The 17,050-nt window shown below is 38.0% G+C and overlaps 2 protein-coding genes across 2 annotated transcripts; one reads left to right on the top strand and one right to left on the bottom strand.

The window, feature by feature from the left end:
* Positions 1–2,931: 2,931 nt before the first annotated feature.
* Positions 2,932–7,673, top strand: LOC105053911 (large ribosomal subunit protein eL43). The gene is made up of 5 exons (XM_010935250.3): positions 2,932–3,052; positions 6,926–6,965; positions 7,082–7,170; positions 7,253–7,335; positions 7,427–7,673. Exons 1-5 carry the CDS (start codon positions 3,050–3,052, stop codon positions 7,488–7,490), a joined length of 279 nt encoding a protein of 92 aa, XP_010933552.1. The 5' UTR covers positions 2,932–3,049; the 3' UTR covers positions 7,491–7,673.
* Positions 7,674–8,733: 1,060 nt separating this feature from the next.
* LOC105053912 (uncharacterized) lies at positions 8,734–16,496 on the bottom strand. The gene is made up of 3 exons (XM_010935252.4): positions 15,203–16,496; positions 9,484–9,742; positions 8,734–9,384 (listed from the first exon to the last, which is right to left on the bottom strand). Exons 1-3 carry the CDS (start codon positions 16,282–16,284, stop codon positions 9,211–9,213), a joined length of 1,515 nt encoding a protein of 504 aa, XP_010933554.1. The 5' UTR covers positions 16,285–16,496; the 3' UTR covers positions 8,734–9,210.
* Positions 16,497–17,050: the final 554 nt, after the last annotated feature.

The following is a 17,050-nucleotide window of genomic DNA, read 5'->3' as shown; positions in this document are numbered from 1 at the left end:
ATAATATTTGAATAGTTTCCCTATTTTACATACATGTTTTTATATTTCTGATGTTTTTTTTTTATGTTTTATAATTCATGATGTTGCATTTTAAATGCATTAAATATATTAAAGAAATAGTTCAAAAGTAGGGTAAAATATAACTTATATAACCCAATATCTTTCATGTTCCGTATTGAATATGAATTGAGAGTTTTATTTGGATTTAGTTTTCAGTTTGCAATCTAGCAAATATATCTTGGGTTAAGATTAATTTGGATATGGCCAACTTAACTCAAACCCAACTTATTGACACCATACATATAATCCACTGACGAAAAGAAAATATAGTTTCTCCTTCATATATAACTATTGTTATCTAATGATTCCAAGTAAAATCAATGACCACCCTTTTCAAATAGCCAAGAAATAAATAGATTCAGCTACTACTGTAATTAGAGAGTGTGTGGACACAATCAAAACTGGCCTACCAAAAGTAATGAGTTTTATGATGAATGAAATATGACAATTATCAGGATATAGATATCAAGGCCATTTTTGTACTTTAACTACTATAGATAGTTGAGTGAACCAGTAAAAATGTATATCCAAATGTACATGTAAACGGAAGAATGTAATCAAAAGCTATAACGGGTCGCAATCTAATTATAAAAATTTTACAATCTTATATTAGTAATTGTTTAAAGTTCTTCCATATAGTGACCATAGAATGGCTTTATGGTCACTATATAAAATATGATAAATAAAACTTAATAATAAGTCTCACTGTAAATTAGCAATTATATTAAGATTTAAATTTTGTTTCTCCACATAGTGATGGCAAAACCATTCCATGGTCATTATATCATAAATGGGAAGTAACATTTGATCAAAGAATAATTATAACAATGTTCAAATTTGATGATTCCATATAGTGATCAAAGAATAATTCCATAGTGGCTATATGAAATATAGGAAATCAGATTTAAGGAAAAATTCCTCTATAGTTAATTGTTTATATTAAGACCCAAATTCCATGTTTCTATATATTGACACTAAAGCCTTTTTGTGGTCAATATCCGAAACATAAAAATTGAATTTAATGTATATTCCTTATTAGTTTCTTGATTATAATTGAATATTTTCTATGGTGAACATACGACAATTAATCAATCACTATATGAAATATGGAAATGAAATTTGCTCACAAACTTGTTTTAGTTCTATAATAATGACTAAATTTTATGTTTCTAGTGCAACAGCCTATACAATTATTCTTAAAAAATATATCAAATGAGAAATAAAATGTCGTAATAGATTTTAATTCATTCTTGATGCCATAACCTAAATTTTATGTTCCAATATAGGGACATAAACATAGCAATCACAAAATTATTCAATCATTATTTATAAAAATGAATAAAATAAGTTCAAATCTTGCATTTTTGTATAGTGTTTTGTGATCATTGTATGAAATATAGGGATTGAGACTAAATCATAGATCTATCCATATTCTATTTATTATAGTAAAATGGTAATTCTGTATTTATACGTAAGAATGACGAGATGAGAAATGTAATTCAATGTTAGATTGCTCTATCATTTATTGGTTATACAAAGACTCAAATTTTATGTTTTCATATATTGATCATGGAACAATTTTATGGTCAATATATGAAACAAGAAAACTAAAAGTTAATAAGAGACTCCTTTCTATTTTATCAATTATATCAAGATTGATTTTTCATATTTTCATATAATAGTGGCCAACTCATTCTAGGGTCACCATATTATATAGGAAATAAAACTTAATACTAGGTCCCATTGTAGTTTGTTTGTTATATTAAAACCCAATTTCTATGTTTCCATGCCACGACTACATAAATACTTAATGGCTTTTGCCATATGATAAGCATGGTTTTGTTCAGCAACAAGACACATGAACAAACAATGAATGAAGTTCATCATTTTTTCAATAACATAATTATATTAAAATACTGTAAAGTTGAGATCTATTACTAATTCAATATACAAAATTCTTCATCCTATCTCACTTCTTTTGCAATATTTTTTAACAATTTCAGAACCATATGGTTGCATAACAACTAAGATAACTATTATCTTAAACCAACTACAGAAATTACAGTAGTTGAGAAGATCACAAATAATTGTAGATCTATCCTAATAATTTTGCAAATGTACATAGAAGAACAATTAATATCTACAACCTTTATCTAATAACAAGGCTATGATTTGTCGAAGGCAGATCAGCCATTAAAGCTAGCCCTATTAGGATTAGAGGGAGACACTGGATTGAAAATTTCTTCTACATCAGAGAAGCTGATTGTTTTGGATGATTTGAGTGTGTGTTGATTCCAATAACATTATTAAATGAACATAAGAGAATAACTTTTGCTTTTAGAAAATTTATAGAAGATATACGCTGAGCCACAATTGAACTTTCGAAATGTTTGTTTGGTTACTGTAACTCAATTCCTCAAAAGGATTTGCATAGAGGGCGATTCAGCGATTGTTATCGACTGGATCCGAGATAACACGAGCAGCTGGAGGTCCATCTGCTTCTCCATGACATCTGAACGTTCCTTCATGTTCCACATATCTTTCAGGCGACGAACAGAGCAGCAGACTGGATCGCTTCTTATGTTACTGAGCACATCGGAAACTGGATCTGGCAACAAGGTGAGACATACCCACGATAGGATCTTTTGCTTTTTGATTTTATGGATTATATTCATAGAGTTATGTGATCACCCCTTTGTACCCCTAAAAAAAAAAAAAAACCATTTCAAATGTTGGCTTGGCCCGAATTGGAGCTGAAGAGAGTTCCCACTGCTCCAATTTGGGAGAGAAATGAGATCCAGTGGTTTTGGCCCAGAGAAATTGAAGGTCTGGTTGAGCCAGCCCATGGATACCAGCGATCAAGTGGACTGACAACGTGGCCCAAAGTCCATCTCCTGATCCAATAAATTGGGAAACTAGGGTTTGAGGGAGAGTGCGAGCGCTTCGATTGCGTCTAGGGTTTCAGGATCTCCTTCCGGCTCGCGGGAAGATGGTACGCCTTCCATGACCCCAACTCTTTTTCTTTTTTTAAGTTTGATTGTTGTTTCCCCTATTGATTAATCGATGGAATTCATCGTCCGACCCATTATGATGAACTTTTGTTCTCATTTTTTACCGATTCGGTGTACTGTTTTCTAGGTTTGTCGGATGATTCCGAAGGGATAGGGTTTGAACGTTAATCCCATACTCTATATATGCAACACTGAGATGCGGAGTGAGATAAAAAAAATTAGTGATGAAACCAGTACTTAGCTTAGAGATCCCGTGGCCATATTTGATTAGTGAAAAGAGATATAAAACTCTAATGTTTTGAACTCTTGTGGTTAGCTTAAAGAATCTATTAGCGGTTGGTGTGGTGCCTGTAGATACTTTTACAAACCATTACATGGTGATCTTCAATTTTTGGTACAAGATATGATGCAGTGGAGGGTTTACCTTAGAGTACATCACGGAGAGTAAATTAGATTTAAAGAAGACACAAAAGGACCTATTGGATGTCCATCAAGAAATCTTTGTCGAAGCAGTCTTTCGAAGTGTGTAGTGATCATATTTTATTTATGGCTGGTGTCTTGGTGCGAACATTCCTAACATGAAGATCCAGGTGCTAGCGTACATGAAGACTGATCTTTCAAGCACCATCTTTGGGTTTTCATATGCCAATATAGACATTTTATGCCCTGTTTGGTTTCCTAGATACCTGGGTAAGTGCTGGTTGGTTTGTTAATCTGCCAAAAATCGCCACTTTATGGATGGTTAAAGTTAGTCAACACCCACTTAACCCGGTTAAAGATATTTTGGAGCGGGGTATAACTTTAACCACCTGGTTAAGCCCCTTCCCTTCATTTTTTTTCCCCTCCTCAATTTACCCTTCTATTACCTTGCAACCTTCTTTAATGCTGCCTTCTTTTGTCCAAATAACAGAAAAGGGGGCACCTATCCAGCTAATCCATGCCTTTTTCAACCAAACAACATTTTTCCCACATTAGCAAAAATGGCTGATTAGGTGAACAACAACCAAACAACAATTTTTCTGCTTCATGGTTAACTGGTTAAGTTGTAGATGGTGATGGTTGATGTTATCGACCCCTTGGTTAGCTATCTATTTACCAAAGGCAACTGTAAGGTTTCCAAGGAGAGATGGTTATTATGTAAATTCGACATCACTAGTCTAATTTCTGCTGCTTAGGTGGACGATGTAAACATATGGATGTGATGCTAATGTGGAATATTTCGACTTTAATAGGTCAACCAGTTGAGTACTCCATCAACCACATCTAGCTCATAGAGAACTTTTGGCTTTTGGCTTCTTTAGGTTTTTAATTTGGTTATTAAATGCCTTACACTTCTAATACTTAGTTCCTTGAAGGTAGGTTTTTGGTCGAATAGAAAATGTACACACTTGAACGTGCACATAAGCAAGAGGATATGAAAGAGTCTTATCATGGAGGAAAATTCATGTAAACTAGTATTTTCCTAGTTCTTTAGGTTAAATAAAATGAGAGAATCCCTACTTGATCATTTCATTACATCACTAAGTTCAGTTGTTTTGTTATTGGAATCAATTTATTTGGCCCATCAAAGAGTTATACGAGTTAGCTATATTGTGGTACGTTTAACACGTGTAAGGAGAAACCAAGGTTGTCAAACTGCCTAGGTGAGGCCAAGTAGCATAGGTGCTTAGGTTGCTGCCTATAGATGAAAGCCCTCCAAGTTTTTACCTTTAAACATATGCATAAGCAAACAAATATATCATATGTTCACACTTTTTTTCACTGAATATAGAATTATGAAACCTGGTTTTCACACTTACAAAAGTTAAAAAGTTTTAAATCCACTAGAAGAAGGAGAGAGCAATAGCATTGCTGCCACTGCGGCAGCCAGCAGGCTGTACAACACAACCAGCAGTCAATACCTGTACAACATAACGAGTAGTCTAAAACCTGGCAAAAAGGCAGAAGGAAGAGGAGGAAGGAAAGAATGCAGCAGCCAACAGGATGCAGGGCCATAGCCAACAACCAACTATCAAGGAGGAAGAAAAGGCAAAGCAGAACAAAAGTAGGAAAAAAATAAAAAAGGGGTTGAAGAATGGATAGATCAAGAAGAGGGTAGGAGCTGAAGAGAAAGTGGAAGAAAAATAAGAGAATAGAGAAGATGAGACTGGTCTGAAGAAGATGAAAAAAAGGAAAACTTGAACTTTTTTGGCACTAGCGGCCACTCTATGGCTGGCACCACATGTAGCTGTTGATTGACCTGCTAGTAGCCATTGATTAGCTTAGTAGCTATGACTAGGTTGGTAGCGGCCTTTGCTGCCCTTGTACATGTCCCACATAGGCTTCCATAGGGAAAGAAAATTGTGAAAAGAAACCCTTAGAGTAGCATTTAAATGGGTTTAGCCTAGGCAGCCTGGTCAAATAAAGTGCATAGGCACCTAGGTGGCCACCTTTAACAACACTAGGGGAAACCAATCCGAGATTCAATGGTCAGTTATGTGTTGGATACAAATCATGGATTTTGGTATTGGTGTTGGTAGCTGTGTAGGTCAATTGCTGGCATGGCATGTACCATGCTCTTCTGCTCTGCAGAAGGGGAAAAAAATTACTTTTAAAAATCGTTTTCAGTAAAAAAATTATAGAAAATACATTTAAAAGATGCATGGAACTTGTGTCGGGTGTCAATACTCACCTGGGATGGTATGTGCTGGCTGGCACTTTAAAGCATGATTGAAATGATGAGAAAAGGTTGTGTACCAAATCTCACTTTATCATAGCCGAGCATGTAATTGATAAAATTTTGATCTTGGTGTTGTGATGTGCAATTTTTTTTTTTTTTTTTAAATTCTGTGATTAGATGCTAGCCACGTTATGATTTTAACATCTGAATGAATTTCTAATCGGAAAGAGAGAATGGAAGTGGGTCAAATTCATGACTGTAAGTTGAATTGTTGTTCTTAAACTTGGACCTGAAGTGAATCCACATGGAACGGATCAATCGAATAAGTTCTGAAAAAACATTTTTCTATGAAATTTCGTCCACATTTCTAAATACAGCAAATGTCTTTCCTCTTCATGTACTGAATTATGTCAAAAACAACATATTTCCAACTTCTATTTGGACAAGACATTATTCTTTCCTTCTTAGGAATTGTTCTCTATCTGTTCCTAATTACAACTTTCTGAGTGATGCGGACAGATGATGAAAAGAACAACTTTTTGCAGCATGACTCAAGTCCAAGACATTGATGCAGCTTGAGCTGCTTAGGGAAACATGGGAAAAACAACAAATTGAGCCAAAGCTATAGGAAAACAAGTGATTCCTAAAAATTAGCTCAAAAACAAGTACTTGCATACCTAAATGGATGTACAGACAGCTGTCTGCCTTAAGAAAAGACACCTGATTTGCTTGAAATTACTGAATAGCTAACACCCTAAAATTATTTTTTTTTAATAGTGGATGAGACAACCCTTTCCAAAGAAGAGAAGTCTAACTAAAGAGAATCTAAAACCTAATACTTCATCTATAAGAATTGATTATATTATACAACAAATGTTTGTATCATTATTGATGTCCTTTTATCATCTTTCCAATGTTTAAGATAGTATTCAAATGGCGTGCCACTAGTGTCATGAATCATTGGGTAATTATGCTTGGCCATCAAGGTTCTTGTTCTGGAAAAGTTTATCTTGGCAAGCTTGCATTGGAGAGGAGCATTTTTCTCCCTTTCCCCTTTTAATGTTATTTTATGATTTTCTTGTCTAGTTCAACTACATTTCGGTTGATATTCTAAAGTTGCTCATTTTTAAGTAAACAAGGATTTAATAAACCATGTTTGATCACCTAATCTATTACATGTTTATTGTGGGTTCAGACGAAGCGTACGAAGAAGGCAGGAATTGTCGGGAAATACGGTGAGTAGGCCTCCATTCATAGAATCCTTATGTGCAAGAAAGGGTGAAAAGATTCTGTTTTTTCATTTTTCATTATTGTTTGAAGGTTGTAAGTGCTGATACTGTCAATGTTTCAGGCACCCGATATGGTGCAAGTCTGAGGAAGCAGATCAAGAAAATGGAGGTCAGCCAGCATGCGAAGTACTTCTGCGAGTTTTGTGGCAAGGTATTGTAATTTTCAGAGTGCAGCTTTGAGTCACATTATTTGCCAGCAATGATACTGAGTATGTTTGGGTATTACCATACAGTATGCTGTTAAAAGGAAAGCTGTTGGGATTTGGGGATGCAAGGATTGTGGCAAAGTGAAAGCTGGTGGTGCCTATACACTGAAGTAAGATCGTGTTCTTTTCACCAGTCCATGTACATTTTACTATATAAATATATTTTATGTTGCTGAGAAATCAACTGTTACTGCTTTTCAGCACTGCTAGTGCCGTAACTGTTCGGAGCACAATCAGGAGGCTGCGGGAGCAGACAGAGAGTTGAAAAGCCCATACAGCTATTATTCAGGAATATTATTCAGTAATTTCAGTTCAAGATGAACATTCGAACCAGAGACTGATTTTAGTTTGCTGCTTTTGTGTGGTTGTTCTGAAGCTTAATTTTTTGAAAGAGATAAATTCCTTGCTTTAAAGCTCAATTTATTAATTTAGCTGTTGGAATGCCTAATTTTCTGTGTTGGCCTGATGTAGAAATAGCTGATAGCTCCAGGTTACTATGTTTCATAATAATATGTTCTTGATTCCCGAGGAGCCCATCTGGGTTGGCTTAGGTCAATAACGTTTAAAGTTCCAGCTAGATTAAGAAAAGATTTTTAAGTTGCCTAACATTATACCTCAAATTCATTTGTTTTCTACTGTTGTTAGTATAATTGTAGTGGGCTGTATGTTGATCGGTTCCATATTGTTGTCCCGTGCAACTACAGTTTGTTGTACATGGAACGCTTTAGTAACAGCTACCCTGCTGGTGGCCGTGGGTTGTGTTGTCTGCACAAATATGGGGCAGGCAACGCACCCAATGCTCTAATAAGATGTTCGTGTGTTTGCTGTGTGCGATGTATTGCTGATATAACTGATGGCTTGTTTAGGAAATTTATTGGTGATTTTATTGTGTTGGTATGGTGCGGCGTACGTGAAATACAGATGCTTGAAAATGGTGCCTGCCAAAATAAGAGCAGTTTCTGTGGCCGGGTGCCCCCGCCCCCCATCTACGCCAATGATGCTTGGAATCATGCAATGCTGTTGGCCATGTGCCTTAAGAAATTTGGATGGATCCGGTCCACCGTGGATTTAGGATGAAGTTATCCTAGGTCTAACTTGGACCTTAAATCCACCTAATAATTTCTGTGCACCCCCGTCAGCACCATGATTCTGCTCTTCTTAATGCACTGCAGGTGGGGTGTCTTGCCCCAGCACAGCAGTGCAGTCTATTCTGGTGTGCGGCCGATTGTACCTACGTTGTGGGTTCAAATCCACGCTCCAAAAGCAGGGGAAGAAAAGCAATCTCAAAGTACACTGTTCGATGGATTGTCTTGTTTGGACTATGAGTGCTCGTCTGTAATCAACATGCGCCCGAACATAAGATTTAAAAATTTATTCTGGGTGCACCAAAAATGAAGATGGGGAAGAACCTTGAATCACCGCTGGTGGGAAACCATGGTTAACGAGAGATGCACTCGACCAGATCCGCGCAGAAGATACACATGATAAAGAAATAAACGAAGATACCATTCACCCGCAAGCAAAATGCTCTTATTCATTTATCAGGACATTTTATCACAATGACCACGACGATTTTCTGGCATGGGGTTTAACCTGGAAACGGGTACTCATAACAGCCATGTACAAAGATAAAGAGACAACTAGTTTCACACAGGTGGCACCGTCCGCACTAATGGGGCTGCACTCATCATATTCAGATATTACATAACGCCCAAAAAAAGACGATAAAGGAGAAAGAAACCTGCCCCCTCTCAATCAGTCATCTTCGACAACTGAAAGTAGCTCAAAGCAGGAATTGAGTTAAGCAAACTCTCGGAAAAAAAAGATTAAAAACGACTATAAAGCTAAAGAGAACAGGTTGCAGGGATGCTGGTAAATTTCTTTTGATGCTCGCCTGTATGGTCCCCTAAGTTGCTCTACGCGAACGCTTCAATGCTGCCCTTGAGCCAAAGCAAAACCAACCTGATATCAAGAAAGCAAATGTCTCACACAATTGGGATTGGTATGTCATCACCATTATTAGGGATTCGCTTTTGAACAGCTTTCACCGCTGCAACTCTAGCTGCATTGGCTGCTTTGTTGGCTGCTGCAACAGCCTTGTTCACCCTATCATCAACCCTTGGCACATCATAAGCTTTCTCGGCTGCTCTTCGTGCTTCCTGAAATAGAAATGACCAGCATAAATCATTTTTATTATTATTTCCGATGTGAAAAGTGTTTGCTTACAATTCTTTTATAAAAGGAACAGACCCCATTACCTGAACCGCATTGAGTATTCTGGAATGATTTACAGCAATTGGTGATATAGGAACACTGTTCTGGGTGCTCAAAGTATCAAGGACACCATTCTGCCAATGACCTGACTGTGTTTCCCCATTTCTGAATGTATACATTCCCAAACCCTGCCGTCTTCCCTCATGCCATGCTCCCTCATATCGATGCCCATTTGCAAAACAATAAACACCAAATCCATGCATCTTGTCCGCAAAGTACTCACCAGCATAGGTGTCACCATTCCTTCATATGATAATGCAAATATAGAGTTAGTGCCAAAATGTTTGGGTTCAGCTAACTCATGCGATTGCAACCCCAGAGACTACAGGGACGTATTTTATCTATGATTGTCCCAATGTAAGAGATACTGGGAAGACATTCTATTTTTTGTATTTAGCTGATCAAGCTAGTGCTATGCAGGGTAAGGGTAGAAATTTACTGATTGTACTTCCATTATGGGAAGCATATAAGCTTATGATTTGCTCATGTCAGCAGTTCAAACAAACGCAACCTCTGTTAAATATTAAGTCTACTAGACCAGAGCCAGAACAGAATTTTGACCAATAGCAGCTATTTGTCATACAAATTCTTATCCAAGTAAGAATTCACCAATAATTTATTGACCAGAGCTAGCAAGATAATTCACCAATAAATAGAAAATGCAAACAATTACAGTGTTGGTACTGCATATCCATCATAGTTATGTATTGACAATCAGAACATCAAGCCCAACTTTAAGCCACATCTACAAGATAGGCATCATTATTCACAATTGGCAAATTTTACAAGGTCTTACAAAACCTAAACTACCGACAAGAATATCTTTTTAGAAAATAATATTCCTTATCAACCGCTTATTCAACGATAATAGGCCCATATATATATCCATAAAGGATGGAAAATGAGGGGAGATATTAATTTGTTGAGATGAGATACTTTTGCTAAGCCAAACAGCCTGTTTTGGACTAAGGAGACCAGTTGAAAATTAACAATGAAAACATACTGACATGAAACTTCATGAATTCACTTCTTTGCGAGAGGTATGAGCAGTAATCAAACATAATGAGATTAACCTGAAGAAATATGCACACACTTCAATTTCGCTTTATCACAGCTGGTCTCAACCAATTTCATTAGATGTGGCCAACTGTTGATTTGACTGAAACTAAATGAAACACTTAGGTTAACAGCAGAGATGTTTTAGGTTTGCTGCAAAGCAATATCGACCGGAGATAATATGGAGTATGGACAGTATTCATTTGACAGTTTTGCACAAACTAAAAATCATATGAGTTATATGTGACTGCTAGTGTTTATAAACAACTGAAACATTTGAACAAAATTATTTAGAGTTTTCCAACAAAATTCGGAAACTGAATAAGAACAAGAATAAAGGGGAGTGTAGCTTGTAGAAGGCAGAACAAATGTTCCGAGTAAAAGACAACTCAATGTAATTAGTGCAATTTGCATCTCTGCATCTCTTACCTCAAAAAAAACTAAGCTTTGATCAAAATCAAAACTCCAAAGGTTCAACTGAAGAGAAAATAAATGGAAACTAACAATTATATCAGACGCTTCAACTCAAGAAATTCCTGGATCCATTAATCAAGCATGATCTGAAAACCACAATGAAAACCAAGTCTAAAACCACAAGTCAACTTGATTCATAGAGTTCATTCATCCCACATCAAAGTTTAAATATCAGTTATAAAGCCATTTTAGTTGGTCTAGTGTTGAAAGAATTTTGTCATAAACCAATCCATTGGTTTGGATATTGGTTTTCATAGTCAATTTCAATCAAAATTTTAAAGTACATGAGCAAAGCAGACCTAGAAGGTGGAACATGCTTTAACATCCTGTTCTAGACAGCACATGGAAAATCCAAAACATTATTACAAAAACTATAAATTATGGCCCTCTTTAAATTCTGTACCCTTTGTAGCTCTAAAATCAGCAACCATGCACGGGAAGAGGTAAAAGGAGGGAAGAAGAGGAGGCAATAGTATGCACAACGAAGTAGGTGGCTAACTTTCATGGCAGTAGAGCAAGCAATAGGAAGGAGGTGAGTAAAGAGTGAAGTGCATGCAAGCTTGAAAAGGGTGATACTCTTGAAGAAGTTGGGAACCACATGGGAACATTTTGAAGATGATAAAATGGAATTTGGAGATGGAGCATGGTTTTATCGGCTGAAGTAGGGCCAAAAATCCGAATTTTGGTGCCCAAGAGGTTGCTGTATTGAACGGAAGCTACGAAAGAGCAGAAGTTGAAATTGAAAGCATCTCAAGGTCCCAACCCAACCTGGAAGATACAAAGGTTAAGATGTAGCAAAATAGAATCTCACCTATAAAGATAACCAACTTAACAGTTATAATTAGCTTACATTCATTTATTATCTTGGACCTTGATCATTTTTAAAATTGTTTTAAAGAGACTATTACAATAATAGATTACCCATATGGTCTTTGCAACAAGTGGATGATGTACAAAAAATGTTGAATAAAAGATTCGTTCTATCTACCTAATCGAGGCTCTTTTGACCATCTTAGTAAAACCTTCAGTTTATTCCACATGTCCTTATTTACTCTCAAAAACAAAGAAGAATCTCAAGATGGATCTGCTATTCATAACAACTGCACAGTGGAATGAAATAAACCCCTTGCTGAACCTACAAAACCACCAAACTATCGTTATCAAAGTAAATCATCACACTTTGAAATGTTATCATTTTATTCAAACAAGGTCTTTGTGACTTTTTAACATAATTTAAGGTGTTGTATTATTGTTGTTTTTATTATTCTAAGATAATGTGAGATCCCATCTTACTTAGATTAGGGGAAAAAAATGCTAGCAGTATTAAATAAGTGGAGTGGAGGGTGGGAATGCAAAAGAGTCTGACAAAGCATTGTTAAGTGGAACATTATGTTGCTACTTTATAGGAGCTCTCAAAAAACCTGCAATATGGGTGGAATCTATGTTAAATGTTAGCCAACATCCAACTTCTTTTATGTGAAGTAACTACAATAAGAAGAAATATACTAGCAGTTTTAGGAAACAAGCAAAATAGGATTTTTCCCTACAATATTAGGAGAAAGGTCAATTTTTCCAACTTCTAACATATATAAGAAAAGCTGCTAAAATATTCAATTCTGGTTTAATCTTGGACTTGAAGTAAAGCTGAAAAATCACCCAGGCAACCGATAAAAAACCTATTCCTGGTAGTCACGCGGGTGCCAATGCAAGTGAGCACATTGTTGGCCAATTATTTGTTCACCTAATTCATCAGTATTATTCACTTGTCTAGGTTTTCTACATTTTGCAAGAAGCTAAGTTGACATGCCTTAAGGCATAATGCTTAAATTGCAGTACTCGTCAACATTTAAAAGCACATTTATGATATATTAGTATATCTAGTATCTGCAATAGACTCAAAAAAAAAAGGTGAGAGTTGATTGAATATGATTAGTTACTTTATCTCAAATGGTAGAGATTATTGACCTTGCCTGGTCATCCAACTTATTGAAGGCTAAAGCTCGGGTTTAGAGTTGACAAAAGAATTTTAGGCATAACTAGTTTAACACTTTAGCTATTTCCTTGGCACCATTTGCTCTCTTTTGGAATTCAATATGATATATCTCGCTTCCCTATGAGCATCCGTGTAAAATAGATAACTATATATGTACAAATATGTTAAGTATGCATATTATCATGTATTTCCATATATGTTAGTGCATACACAACAGTCTAGATAGTGACTATGTATTTGTCTTTAGGCCCGTCTATTTCCCAGGTGATCCTCCACAACAAAAATTGTTCGGGTATTCACTTTATAATTATGCATTCAACACTTTATGCATATTTACCCCTTTCCCTTTTTCTTTCTAAAACTCTTATGACACATTAATTTCTAAATTAGAGTTGATCCTTCATTTCAAATTGCTCCAACTTTCTAATCAAAACCATCCAATGGTCTATAGCCCAAAATAAAAACTAAAGTCTTGACTTGAGTATTTGTCTTGGTTGGTCCTAGGTCAGTACAATACTAGGATGAGTTGGGGGACTGCAATGAACCGAAACATTGATTAACAAGATGAAAAGGGAAAAAAAGATTATCTCTAGGGTGCCAGGCTATCTCGAGTGTGAGGCGTAACCATCCTAGCTGGTACCAACTAGGATAATCAAGAGATCCATGTTCATGAGTGAATCAGTGTCCCGGGGGTGCCTCAAGTACCATATTCTTGTCGGTACACTGCCATATTGGCAAGACGCATGGGACACACCGACACGTGAATACTTCGCTTACAACCAATGTTCTCCAACCTAGTCTCTTAAATACAAAACATGCCAAGTTTTTGCATGTGCAATAAATGTCCCGCCGCCATCTTTTTTTTTTTAAGCTCACTCAAGAAAGTCACATTGCAAAAGATAATCTTCATAGAAAAACCACAAAAATTTCCTTTCCCATTCCTCTTCAAGATTCCTTGAACCCCCTTGTCCAACCAAGCTTTAGAAACTAAATTCTCTCACCTTTTTGAATCTATTTGCTAGCTTTCAACATGATTGGCCTCTTTTTCAGGAAAAGGTAGATTTTCATCTATTATCATGCCAAAGGAACACCATAGATAGGCCAAGGTAGGCCAAACTAACACCAATACATCAAGCCCCTTTGTAAATATGAGGCCTCACATAGCCAAGGTAAGAAATCAGCCGTTTAGGTCATCTTGTCATTAATTGTACAGAACTAACATCAATAGTGATTCTTAAAAGTTAAAACATCCTAGAAGTCATTTAGTCTTGCACGTTCTTTTTCTTAGGAAAGAATTAGGGTGTAATATATGAAGAAGATGAAATAGAAGTACCAACATCACATGGTGGGATGCACCAGGATGGGAATCCTTGACCTACAACTAATCTTCTCCAACCTAGCCTCTTCAATACAAACCATGCTAGGGTTTTGCATGGGCATTCATTATCCCATAACCATCTTCTTTCCAGGTTCACTCAACAACCCATAAAGATAATCTCCATGAAAGAACCACAGAAGGTTTCCACTCCCCCTTCCGCTCCGAGATTCCCTAGATTTTTTTTATCACATATCATGCGAAAGGAACACATGCTTTCTTTCATACTAAACAATCTAAAAGCAGCATATTATTAAGACAAGCAGTGATATGGAACCTATTTACTCTCTACTGATTTTGGGGAGCGAGGTTTGAGAAGTTTCGTGATAATCTCTTTGAAATGCTGGACAATGAATTCCATGTTAATTGCGAAGCAGAAAATGCCAAAGATGTGGATTGGAGAGTAATAACTATTCCACCAGATGTTTCCATTTATATTAATCTAGGAAGGTCTTTGTGGTTGCATTGTTAACAGTAGTCACCATTTTTCTTTTGTACACTGCCAAAGCAAATCAATCAGAACTGACACCCTGTAGTGTTTAAACAGAAATAAGACGGTGCAGAAAAGGGAAAGCCCAACAAATGAATCATTTAATGCAGTTAGCCGGTTATGGATAAGAAATCAAGAACACCGTTTATCCCAAAAAAAAAAAAAAAACAATTATGTAGTTTCTTAAAAACAAATAGTAACCAAAAGGAAAGTTTTCCGATCTCCGTGACCCAAAAATCCACATATTGCGCACATTTTAGAAAGCAACCAAGAATCTGAAATAGAGAATTCAAGGTAACTTGTTCAATCTCTTACCTGAAATGGTAGTGCCCAAGCCCATGCTTGACCCCCCACTTGAACTCTCCGACGTATCGGCTCCCATCTTCGCATGTATGCACTCCGCAGCCATGGCTCTGCCCGTTGGACCACTCCCCGGCATAGACATCCCCCGTGTAGAACCGATACACCCCGAACCCATGGCGGAGACCGTGCCGGTACTGGCCCCTGTACCGGCTTCCCCGGGCCCAGGTCTCTACCCCATACCCATCGTATTTCTCGTCGACCCAATCCCCCTCGTATCTCCCGCTCATGTAGTAATAATAGACCCCGCTTCCCGCGCATTTGCCCTGGTGGAACTCCCCCTCGTAGACGTCCCCGTTGCTGTAGACCTGAACCCCAAGGCCCGAGGCCGGGCGGCGGTCGGCCTTGGGCTTGTCGTCGGAGGAGCCAATGGACCAGAGGACGGGGGAAGGGGGCTGGCGGCGTGGGAGATGGTGACGGGGGAGAAGGAAGGCGGAGGAGCGTGAGAGCAGGAGGCGGATGGAGGGGAAAGGGAAGGCATTGAGGGAGAGAGCGAGGATGAGGAGGAGGATGGAGGAGAAGGCAAGGGCGGAGAGGAAGTCAAGAAGGAGGGAACGGCCGGCGGCGGCATCGGAGGAGGAAGGGGAGAGGAGAAGGTAGAGGAAGGGGAGGGAGAGGAGGAGGAGAAGGCGGAGGCGGAGGTGGAGGCGGCGGAGGAGGTGGCGGAGGGCGGAGCGCGTGGAGGCGGCGGAGAAGTGGGGGAGGAGGCGTGGGGGGTGGTGGTGGTGTCGGACGGGGGCGGGGGAGGGGGATGGTCGTCGGTGGTGGCGGGCGGCGGCGGGGGAGGCGTTCATGACGGGGCGCTTGTGGGGGGCGGAGGGGAGGAGGTGGGGTGCATGGTGAGGATCGGAATTAGGGTTAGGGTTAGGGTTGGAATTATTTGGGATGTGGATTTGGAGGAAAGAAGAAGGAGGGGGGTGGTGGTGGTGGTGGTGGTGGTGGTAGAGGGGGAGGAGAGGGTTGGGGGAGCGGCTGAAATCGGAGGAGAGACCGAAGCTTTCCTTGCCGATCTGAGCCTCGGATGTCTTGTGATGCATCTAAGGAGATGGCGAAGGTCGCTTCTGCTGCTGCTGCTGCTGCTGCTGCGGCCGCTTCTTCCTCTTATTCATCACAGAGCCCGTCTTTTTCCTTTCTTTTTCTCTTTTCCGCTCCTTTTCTTTCTTTTCTCGCACTGTCTCGAGGCCTGTTGGTGTTTGATGATGTTCTGTATGTGTATTAATGATAAATTCCTCTAAGATTTGGGGATTATGTTGTTTGATGAGGAGGGGAAGGGGGTGGGGTGAAAAGGTTGATGGTTTTATGTGGGAGAAGGGCAGGTTGGGGAGCAAGAAATGTCCCGGAGATTTTGGTAAATAATTCCAAGGTGACTACTCCTGTCCTTCCAAATTTCTTTTTTTTTTTTTTATTTGTTGTCAGAAAATTTATTGAAGGGTCAAAGAGTAGAGAAACTTAGATGGTCAGTTTTTTTTTTTTTTCCAGAGAAAATGGAAGGTAAAAAATACTTTCTATTTTTATATTGTTGGGTGATAACATTTTTTTTTGTCTTTTGGACTTTTTCAGATTTATGACAAATGGAAGGTCGGCATGGGGATGACTGGTGACATAGAATATTGGCTCTTACCCATTCATTAATATAAGATATTTAACCAACTTTGCTACGGTGCATCCTCACAATAACAAAGGGTTTATAGTGTTATTTTTTAGTCTAATGTACCACTTTGGAACATAATTGAAGCATGTTATGTACTGCATTTATTTATCAAAAAAAAAAATCTTATTTTAGTCTTAGGATGCAACTCACAT

The sequence above is a fragment of the Elaeis guineensis genome, chromosome 11 (genome assembly GCF_000442705.2).
Source record: "Elaeis guineensis isolate ETL-2024a chromosome 11, EG11, whole genome shotgun sequence".
Classification (NCBI taxonomy): Eukaryota; Viridiplantae; Streptophyta; class Magnoliopsida; order Arecales; family Arecaceae; genus Elaeis; species Elaeis guineensis.
This window is presented reverse-complemented; position numbering and strand designations above follow the sequence as displayed.

Excerpts from the sequence above, each read along its gene's own strand:
- LOC105053911 (XM_010935250.3), top strand. Across the intron at positions 6,966-7,081 it reads AGGAATTGTCGGGAAATACG|GCACCCGATATGGTGCAAGT; the intron begins GTGAGTAGGCCT and ends TCAATGTTTCAG. Across the intron at positions 7,336-7,426 it reads GGTGGTGCCTATACACTGAA|CACTGCTAGTGCCGTAACTG; the intron begins GTAAGATCGTGT and ends ACTGCTTTTCAG.
- LOC105053912 (XM_010935252.4), bottom strand. The coding sequence starts at position 16,284 with ATGCATCACAAGACATCCGAGGCTCAGATCGGCAAGGAAAGCTTCGGT. Across the intron at positions 9,743-15,202 it reads CTTGGGCACTACCATTTCAG|GAATGGTGACACCTATGCTG; the intron begins GTAAGAGATTGA and ends TATCATATGAAG. Across the intron at positions 9,385-9,483 it reads GAATACTCAATGCGGTTCAG|GAAGCACGAAGAGCAGCCGA; the intron begins GTAATGGGGTCT and ends TTTCTATTTCAG.